The sequence below is a fragment of the Cygnus atratus genome, chromosome 9 (assembly GCF_013377495.2).
Source record: "Cygnus atratus isolate AKBS03 ecotype Queensland, Australia chromosome 9, CAtr_DNAZoo_HiC_assembly, whole genome shotgun sequence".
NCBI classification, from domain to species: domain Eukaryota; kingdom Metazoa; phylum Chordata; class Aves; order Anseriformes; family Anatidae; genus Cygnus; species Cygnus atratus.
The window spans coordinates 24,211,027-24,221,642 of NC_066370.1; the positions used below are offsets into that span (position 1 = coordinate 24,211,027).

Genomic DNA, 10,616 nt, shown 5'->3' on the forward strand with positions numbered 1-10,616 from the left:
AGCACTTGCTATTTCCCTGACTTCTTTATTTATTTACAAAGCACGATGCATTCGGGGCCAGACCGCGCACCAGGCTCGGTGCCCCGGCTTCCCTGAGGGGAGCGACCCGGGGCGGGAGGGCGCTGCCGCCATCCATCTTGTGGTGGGGGCCGCGGGGCAGGTGGGGCAGGAGGGCGCTGCCGCCATCTTGTGGTGGCGGCCCCGGGGCGGGCAGGAGGGCGCTGCCGCCATCTCGTGGTGGCGGCCCCGCCGCCCGCTCTCTCGCGGGACCGCCGCTCTCCTCCCCTTCCTCCGCCGCCCGGAAGCCGTCCCCGCTGCCTCCGCTCCCAGCCGGCTGCGGGCCGCGTGTGCTGGGCGCTGAGGCGGCGCGATGGAGTACATGGCGGGGCCGGCGGCCCCCAGCCAGGGCAACATGTAAGCGGGGCGGTCGGGGGAGGCCTCAGAGCGGCGTGCAGGAGGTGGCTGGGCAGAGATAAGTCCTTTGGGCTCCTGGGCCTCCGCTTTTATTTGAAGGGAAAATAAAGAAAAAATACCTGAACGTACATTCGGTGTGCATTGGGGTTCGGTTTGTGACTGACTTCTTTCCTCCCTGTGTCGAAGCCTGTGTTGCCAGTGCGGCGTGCCCATCCCGCCCAACCCGGCCAACATGTGCGTGGGCTGCCTGCGAGCGCGCGTGGACATCACCGAGGGCATCCCCAAGCAGCTCACCGTCAGCTTCTGCAAGCAGTGCGAAAGGTGGGCACCTGCACCCCGACCTCCAAGAGACGGCACCCCCCGGGGACCTGCCTCGTGGGGCGAATCGGGCCAGCGGGGGAATGGTGGCCTCTCCGCTCGTGCTTCTGTCGCTCTCTGTGGTGTGTTTTCGTCAAGTCTGGTACAGCTTGGAGGTGATCTTCTGGTCTCTTGCACCGATTTGGAGATGATATTGCAGGTGTAGGGTTAGCTTTTTTTTTTTTTTTGTAGGTTAGTTAAATCGTCTTCATGGAAGTCTTCAATACGTGATTTAAGAGTAATAGTATGCAGACAGCTGGTAGTAGCATGGTGTAGGTTTGTTGTTTTTTGGTTGGTTGGTTGGTTGTTTTTTTTGGTTTTTTTTTTCTTTTTTTTTTTTACTTTATCCAGCACATTCATGTATTTCCTTTCTTGTGGGAGGAGGAAGGTGTTGGGCTGTAGAGCCAAGAAGATTGAAGTGGATGAGCTTATAGGCTCTGAAAGCAAAACATCAAATTCGTAAGGATGGCAGTAAAAGTTTGAATGCTTTTGGAACGAGTAAATCTTATTCTCTTAGGGAGGCAAAAGCTGTAGTTGCATAGCTGATATTGCAGTTGAGAGCTTGGTAAATAATTGCACATCTTTTGAATGATTTAATTGGTTGAAGTCACATTATATACTGTAGTATGTTTTCTTTATTATAGGTATCTTCAGCCTCCAGGAACTTGGATTCAGTGTGCCTTAGAATCAAGAGAGCTTCTTGCACTGTGTCTTAAAAAAATCAAAGCTTCACTTAACAAGGTAGGCAGCGAATTGTATTAGTATTTCACAACATGTCTGTTAGCACTATGTAAAGTGAAGTCTAGCTAACTGATGCAGGGTTCAGTTTTTCCAGAGCAGTCGTTAGTATTTGTGCAGAGTTTATTAACCACTTTATAGGGAGCACAAGTAATGACAATCTGATCTCAATGCTCAGTACTGGAATTCTGGAACATTTGGTAGGGACAGGTTGTAAGAAAGAACTTTGAAGCAAATTGAGGAGGCTACTGCAGTACAGTTCTGTGACCTAACAGCATTCAGTGTCCTGCACAGTTGTTGTCATATAGATGAGAGATGAGCTCAATCAACTGAAGGAAACTAATGTATTTTAGTGCACCTTAATTTTACAGTTTTCTTTTTAAATATTTTTTAAAATGTTTACGCAATACTTGTTTACTGTGATATGAAAAAAGCCTGTAAATAGGCTAAACTGAAAGTCACGTTTTAACTTAACATTCTGAATGTATGAGACACTTTATTATTAGATGAGAAAATCTGAGTGTATTAGGCAAAAAGTTTTGTTACTGCATTCATCAAAATCTGAATTTGATTGGCTTACTGAGCTTCTTGCTGTTGACCAGTACGTATGTAAAATACAGGCATATTTGTAAAATATTTGCAGTACATTTGTGCATTCTTAGTTTTAGAGATTAAATTGGCTTTTAAGTCCTGAACAAACCATTGTATGATTCAGCTTGATCATCACATTGCATCCAGAGGTATTGTTGAATTCGCTTACTCTGGCTTGACACTCTGTGAGGTTGTGTGTCCATTATTTTGGGTAGATCAGGCTCTGTGTTCTAACAAGCATTATTAATTGGGTTTAGTATTCCAGGATATGCTTTTTATAATGAGGTTATTCATTTCCTCGGTTAGCTGAGGAACAACAAATTATACCATAAGCCTGTGTCTTTTGGTAGCTAGAGCTGCTTGTTTTTAACGCTGAGTCCTTGTTCGTTCCCACTGGCAGGTCCGGCTGATTGATGCAGGCTTTATTTGGACTGAACCACATTCTAAGAGACTGAAGCTGAAACTGACTGTTCAGAAAGAGGTAACAAAAGTAGAGCAATCTGCATGTAGGTTTTTTAAAGCTGTCATGGCAAACAGGATGGTTTTTATTGTTGGTATTGCTTTTTAGATTATCGGTTCTCTGATAAAATCCGACGTGTTTAATGCCTTCTCTTGAAAAAAGGTTGACTTCGTTATGCCTAAAGTTTGTCATTAAAGTGCTGTTCATCACAATTTGAAGAAGATTATCTGCTGTCCCTGTAAAGTTGGGAAAACATTGCTGACATTTCTGACATAAGTATAGCTGTCGGTCATACAGTTCTAGTATAACAGGGAAGTTGCTTCAGAATGCTGTGGTAAACTAGTGTTCTGTCTTGACAGGACTGACAAGAGAGAATCTTCTACACTTTTGTTTTGCAGGTGATAAATGGAGCGGTTCTTCAACAAGTGTTTGTGGTGGAATATATGGTTCAGCCTCAAATGTGTGAAGACTGTCATAGAATTGAAGCTAAGGATTTCTGGAAAGCTGTAGTTCAAGTGAGGCAAAAGGTAGAAGCAAACTAATTTTCGTTTGTTGATGGCAAAACAGTAACACAGAGAAATCTTTGGATGATTTTCTCAGGAAAAGATGTGCTTACACTTGCCCGCTACCACAGTAATAAATATAGTGATTGGTGGTTTTTTTCCTACTGGTCTTAGTTTAAAAAAGCTTTTTCTGTTTTTTAGTAGTATTAGCATATTCGTTTTTATGTGATGGCTTGCAGGCAGATCCTATGTGAATTTTTAAATATTGTTCTGTATTTTAAGGCAGTGTTAGAAACAGTGGGACAGATTATTTATAAATATTTAAATCTTCTTTAAAGAAAATGTTATCTTTAGCAATCAGTTATACAAAAATAAGAAACAGAAGCTTTAAATAATTTGTTATAAATAGAGCACATCTCTGAAGTCATTTTGATGATTTACGGTAGCCTTTGGACTCCTCCTTTTGTAGATGTTCTTTTCACATAAATGTTTATTCTCCAGAGATACTGCATTTGCACTAGGTGGTTCTTAAACAACTTTGATAGATTTATCTTGTCCTTGTTTTAGACTCTGCACAAAAAGACTTTCTTCTATTTGGAGCAGCTGATTTTAAAACACAAGCTTCATCAAAATACACTTCGCATCAAAGAAATCCATGGTAAGTGGGGTGGCTTGTTAATCTTCAGGGTGAATGTAGTACATGAAGTAGGTGTGCTCATCAAGGTTTTCTTTTCCTTTCAGATGGCCTGGATTTTTATTATTCTTCGAAGCAACAGGCCCAGAAGATGGTAGACTTTCTTCAGTGTACAGTTCCATCTAGGTACATCGCTTTATTTATTTATTGCATGGAGTACCCAAGAGCTTCTGAGAAATGTCTGTTTCCTTCATTTTTAAAGAATCGTGAAAGTGTAATGAACCTGTATTCTGGCTAGAATAGAGAAAACCCTTTCTACAGAAGTCCTGTGTTTTCCATTTAGCCATTGTGAAACTAACCTTCGTGCATCTTTCCAATGTCTTAATGTATTGGTTGTTCATAGCTGTATGCTTTTGTTGCTGTACGTTGTGGTGATTATTTTGTCTCAAGTAGTGTCCTTCTTGCCGCATGAAAGCTCTATTTTTGTGTTTTGTAGGTCTAAGTCATCCCAACGTTTGACCTCACATGATGTTCATAGTAATGTCTACAATTACAAAAGCACTTTCTCTGTGGAAATTGTTCCAGTATGCAAGGTAGCTTCTTTCTGTTTCATCTCCAGAGGGTATTGTATGAAGTGGGTAGAGTTTGGTTTTGCTAGTGGAGGCAAGATTTATTGTGTGTGTAGGGGAATGGGGAGGGTCTGCCCACACTGAGCATGAAGCGCAGGTAGCCGCTATCTTGAAGTTACTGGGGGATGTTGGGTGGAGAATTGAAAATCTAAAGTTTAAAAACCTCTGTTTCAGATTTTTCTAAAGACTTGGTTAAAAATTAAGGAAATGTGAGTGTAAACTGTTTTCTGTTTGTGTGCAGGATAACGTTGTATGTCTGTCACCAAAACTGGCACAGAGTCTTGGTAACATGAGCCAGATCTGCGTGTGCATTAGGGTAACGAGTACTGTCCACCTCATTGATCCTAGCACTCTGCAGAGTAAGTTATCAATTCTTTTCTGCGCTGTGCAGCATGTGATTTTTTCTATTGTTGGCACAATCTATTTTTGGTATCATGAAATCTTGTGTTTTTACACCTTCATGTTGTAAATGCATCTGCGCTCACAGAAATTTAACAGCAAACTGATACATAGCTCTTCTCTAAGCCTCATTTCCCGAGTATTCTAGGCAAAATGTGGAGGGTCAGTACTAGGTTCATGGGTGCTCTAGTGCCCCTCTAAGCACTTAGGTTTGTCAGAGGTGTGCTTCTAAAATTAGGAGACCTCTTTTTATTTATTTTTTTTCCTCTGTAATTTCAATTCTAGCTATCTGGGTACCACAGAAGCAGATGCTTTGATTAGATTTTGCTGCTCAGCTGTACTGTCTAGCCAGTTATACAGACTGCACTGTGTGCATGTGTATTTGGATGCTTTATATAGTAGGGGTGCATGAGTGTGTGTATACCCACTATAGTAGTGTGTGTGTATATGCTATGCTATATATACTATATACAGAAAAATGCCTCTAATAAGGCTATGTCCCTTATTAGAGAAATTATTTTTGTGAATAAAAGTTGTCTGTGCTTCAGGCAGGTGGTATGTGACCTGGCTGTCACAGATCATCAACTACTGTCCTAGCGAGAGTTTGCGATGTGTGTCTTGTCCCAGATAGTTTGTTACCATAAAGAAAACTTGAACAGAATGTGTTACAGTTGCCTACATTTTGGCTAATGCTTTCTTTTAATTTCTCTGATGGAAACTCTCCCTTGTGATTGTCTGTGCTGGTTCTCGTTTTTTTCCAGTTGCTGAAATTGATGGAAATACCTACTGGCGCCACCCTTTCAATAGCTTGTTCCACCCAAAACAGCTAGAGGAATTTATTGTTATGGATATCAATAGAGTTCAAGAAAGGAAGAAAGGTGCAGGTGCAGGGGCAAGATCAAACAAAGTAAGAGTTCATTCCTCTGTGTTTAATCTCGTTTTAGGCCTTCCTCTCCTCTTCGTCCCCTCCTTCACTGAACTTCGGTTTTGAATCATTCTATGTTAAAAGCCAGATGTATGCATTTCTGTCTTGTCACTTGCAAAAGCTCCTCTCAGACAGATGGGGACAGTGTTTTGTTTTGGAAATTGTGAAGGTGTTACTTGAGTTCCACTTTTAGAATTTTGTATCAAAGAGTTTAAACTCTACATTCTATTATCATTATTGAAATTATTATTTTATGTCAGCTTTTCAACTCTTCAATTACTGATTTTTTTGGTTGTTAAAGTACAGAAGCATTGCTTTTTAATCAGAATTAATGGACTGGTGCCAAATGTTTGGTTTTTTTCCTCAGGCAAAAGCTATATATAATAGAAAGTTATGAAGTGTGTTTAAAAACAAACAAAAAAAAGAAGTCATTGCATTCTTGCGTGAAGTGATCGCCATGTCCATTTCCTTAGTTTTGTAAAGATGAGAAATTAGGAGTGGGGAGCAATATGTTGGATGCCTGTTGTAGAAGTACAAGCTTAATTACAAACGTAATTTAAACCAGCAGTGTAGCAGTACAAATATTTCAACAGTACAGAAAGCTAAGCTGCATTTATTACAAGAGTTTATTTTTCATTCCTCAAGCACACGCTGGCTGAAGCCTGGGTACAGAAAACCTCGGAGTTGAATACAGATCATCAGTATTTCTGCTCTACGCACTTGGGACACATTCTAAATCCTGGAGACCTTGTCTTGGGGTCTGTTCTGTTTCTTGGTTTTATTTGAATGAGCTATGCCATAGGAGTTAGCATTCAGCCTTGCAGTAGGAATTCTGATGATGGATTTACATGGGAAGTATGAAAGACTTTTATATGCTGTTGTGGAAGGAAAGTTTTGAATCTCTCAAGAGCAAACACAGGAAAAAATACTGGCGCCTGATGACTTAACTGTTAGTTGGTTGCTAGGAAGCTGGAATGGTTGTTTCAGTTCATACTGCTGGCCTGGATTCTTGTTTATATATTATCAAGAAAGTTGTCAGCTTTCTAGATGAAATCTGCAAAAGGGATAGAATCTTTCATCTTGGCCATGAAGAGATGGTTCTAATACAATAAAACTCTTCTAGCAGAAATAACGCCAGGAAAAGGGCTGTTAGTAGTACAAGAGCTAAAGTGTTGACTTGTAAAGTGCAGATAAGAAAACTGTTCAGACACGGATGAGAGGGATATTTAAAATGCTGGGCAAGACCCGAGGAAGTGAAGGCATATGGCCTTTTTGCTTGATAGTGAGTATTGTGTACAGCAGTGACAAATGTGAAACGTTTGTAAGATTAGGTTTGGACAGGGATGCTTAAACTGGTGGGCTTAAACATGATTGTTACTGAAGCCAGCAGAACCTCAGGGATATTGTTACACTGGTTCAGGAGGCTGCTGAGTGCCATGTCCTACTGAATTTGGGAACAGCAGCTTGTAGGAGTTACTCAGTTTTGTCAGCTGCATAGTGATGTGGATTTTTTCCTTGCTCATTAATTCATTTGGAAACATTTATCTTTCTTAGGAGCTGTAACTTGTGTAACTTAGGAGCTATGCTCTTTAACACAAGCATTAAATTTGCTCTTTAATACAAGCATATAATACCTTGAGTACAATCTTGTACATTTACATAAAATGATGAACTACCTGTTCTAATTTTAGATTTGACTTGGCTAACTGTAACTTGAATGATGAGTTTGTGAATAAGATGAACCCACACAGTATTCCTGACGTGGTAAGAACATCTTCTTTCTCTGTATAAAGTTCTCTACGTTACTCAGAGGTATTAAGGCACATATAATAGTTTCATAATGAACACACACGTTCCCTGGTGTTGAAGGAATAGAATCTAATTTTGAGTACTTGCATTTTTGGGTGGTGTTTAAATAATGTAGTTACTTTAACTTACTCGTTGCTGTTCGAATTACCCTGCAACGTGTGGTGAAAACTGTATTACATCTCCAATGTGTGCCTCTTCAGGACAGAAAGGTTTCCAAATACCTTGGGTTGAATTGAAAAATACAAGATGAATTCTATACAAAATTGTATAGTGCCAGACTGGCCATCGTGGGGTGTTCAGGGCAAAAGTACAGATCTCTTATGCTGCCTTGTGCTTGTTGGTAAGAACGATTCTAACATTCGTTTAGATGATTTTATGGTTGCTGAAATGTAGACTTGGGTGGTGGTTTGATTTTTTAAAGCATGCCATCAGTTCCATTTAAGGTGCGAGTGTGTAAATATTTGCTGGTTTTCACTGCAGGTATTAATAAAGAAGAGCTATGACCGTACCAAACGCCAGCATCGCAGAAACTGGAAACTGAAAGAGCTGGAAAGGGACAGAGAAGGCATGGATACAGATGATGAAAGGTTTGTTGTCTGCCATGAAGCTTTTCAGTCCTTTCTACCTAGGATACTGTGCCGAATTTAGAAGTAACAGTTACCACTTCCTGCTGAAGATAAACCCCTGCGATGTAATGCCTTACTGACTGCTAGAGGGGCACAAGCAAATGCTGCTGGTTCTATGCGAGCATGATGGTGGCTCACAGGATAGGTTGATCTCGGTGTCCTCTGAAGAGGAGGATCTCTGCATTTTTCCCCTTTCCCTAGTGCAGGAAGTGCTTCAAGCATATGCACCGTATTTATGCTTTTAAAGTATTCTATTGTGATTACTGAGTTTTCAGAGAAGACGGATACTGAGGCCAACAGTAGGGGGCAAGGCACAAACTAAATCCTGAATCTTAAAGATAACCCTGCAAGTCTTTCAGGTTTACTGTTGCAAAATATTAAAAAACTATCTTTATGTCATTTCAAGAAAAACTTAAACTATGAGACAAACGATTAATATCAGAAGCATTGTGTCTGTAGCTTACGGCTTCTGTCTTTTTGGCTAAAGGGACGCTTTTATGAAAACGTGTTTGTAGCTAGTTTATTCCATGGCAAAGCTGAAAGAGCAACAGGAGATACTAGATAATGTCCAAATGAGTAGAAAAAACGAGGCAATTAGAGTTAAACAAGGACAGGCAATTTAAACATCCTTTGGAAATGAATAGGTGCTAATAAGAATTAAAGATTTGGAGAAAAAGCAGAAATAACAAGTTGGAAATGTTGGAATGCACTCAGAAGGCATGTCTAAAGAACTGCAGACTGCAGTTGTTTCTTGAGGCTTTGTTTCTTTGATTGTTTTATAAACTTGTGTAAACGCAAAGGAAAAGTTTAGTAAATATATGAAGCATCTTTTACAGACAATACCAAGACTTCCTTGAAGATCTTGAAGAAGATGAAGCCATAAGGAAAAACGTCAACATTTACAGAAGTAAGGCTTTTTTTTAACTGTTTAATTGCATGTAACTTCATCATTACTATTTGAGTGAAAATATTTTTGTTGAAGTTCTGCATTTGGATCTTTGAACTGCTCATTCTTAGAGAAATGCTGTCATGTGATAGCATGTGGTATTTCACTTGCACCGAGTGATGCATACGGTGTTTTCTTGCCCTTAATATGGAGGTAAAAGCCTATTTTCTTCCACACCCAAAACCGGTGCTGGATGAAAGGTTTGATAAGTAACTTGGCATCTTCCGGGAAGGCAAGCATTTGTCTTTGGAGTTGTTGGGTTTTAGGAGGGAGTTGTTTGCTTGTTTAGTTTCTTTTGTTTTGTTTGGATTTTTTTGGTGGTGGTGGTGTTTTTTTTTGCTTAGCTGTTCTTTTGTTGTTGTCTTTGTAATTGCTCTTTTAGATGCAGACATTCCAGTGGAGAGCGACACGGATGATGATGGCGCTCCACGGATCAGTCTGGCTGAAATGCTAGAGGATCTCCATATTTCCCAGGATGCCACTGGTGGGGAGGGAGCGAATATGATGACAGAATAAGAACAATGCGTTAATCAATGCAATTAATACTCCCTTGGAGAGGAGGAAGTACCCCGTACATAAGCAAACGTTATGAACCGGGATCACGTGGAAATGAAAAGTAACATGATCTCTATCAATGTACCCCTAAATCATGCTGCTGAACGAACACTTACGTATAAATTCCCTTGAAGATCAGCAATTGCAGATAAGTTCCTGCGCAAGCATTGCAGCATCAGCTCCACACGTTCTTGGCACCTCTTGAGCACTTTCTCCTGCAGCTTCTGCAGGTAAAGACCACTTGATTAACTGCAGGTTTATCCATCAGTTGTCTGAAGTGGAAGATGATTATTAAGGAAGAATGTCCAGAGGGAGAGATTTTATTCTAGTTTGCTAGACTTTTATCCTCTGTAAATGGCTTCCTTTTCTTCACCTGAAAAGGATTTTTTCGTGTCTTAATCTTTTTGGTACAATGGTTTGAAGCCTTTTATGACGATGCTAGATTATTCCATATAATATTTGGGGAAAGTTCAAGAATGTATCTTCGGATCCTTTGATAAGGAGGCTCCAAATATACATGTTGTGTACACAAAAACACTTCCTTTTAAATTGATTGAAGATGCAGCCCATAATCAGAAAAAAATGAGTCTTCTGTTAAATGGTAATGAATATTTTATTGTACTGTATTCCATGCCTGTATCGGTGGATTAAAAGCAGTTTTCTTTTTAATTAGTAACACCCATTAACAACTATTAAAAGACTATACGGACATTTTTGTTCTATCGTTTATATAACTGTTAAATTTATCTCTACTGTAAACCCAAAGAGACACAAGCAGAGTACTAGGACATTACATGCTGATTGTTCTGGTTTTAGTTTACTGCAGTGGCAGTGTGCCAGAGAAGGCAAAGGTATTTTTGGTTGTAAAAGGTGGAGGTATGTTTAGTCATCAGTTCTTCATACTTTTTCTGATTATGTTTCACAGTCTTGTAACCATCCATTTGTAAAGGAGAAAATGGAAATTTGGAAAGACGGTTTTGATGTAGGCATTGTTAGCAGCTCAGGCATTCCTTAGAATTGCTGTCTTTTA

At 40.1% G+C, this 10,616-nt stretch overlaps 1 protein-coding gene across 1 annotated transcript; it reads left to right on the forward strand.

Annotated features, from left to right (window-relative positions):
* Positions 1–291: 291 nt before the first annotated feature.
* NMD3 (NMD3 ribosome export adaptor) lies at positions 292–10,297 on the forward strand. The gene is made up of 15 exons (XM_035557189.2): positions 292–414; positions 601–735; positions 1,416–1,512; positions 2,501–2,581; positions 2,959–3,087; positions 3,631–3,721; positions 3,805–3,883; positions 4,194–4,290; positions 4,568–4,685; positions 5,487–5,632; positions 6,296–6,408; positions 7,342–7,414; positions 7,940–8,046; positions 8,922–8,992; positions 9,414–10,297. The coding sequence occupies exons 1-15, from the start codon at positions 371–373 to the stop codon at positions 9,545–9,547; spliced, it is 1,515 nt and encodes a 504-aa protein (XP_035413082.1). The 5' UTR covers positions 292–370; the 3' UTR covers positions 9,548–10,297.
* The last annotated feature ends 319 nt before the right edge of the window (positions 10,298–10,616 follow it).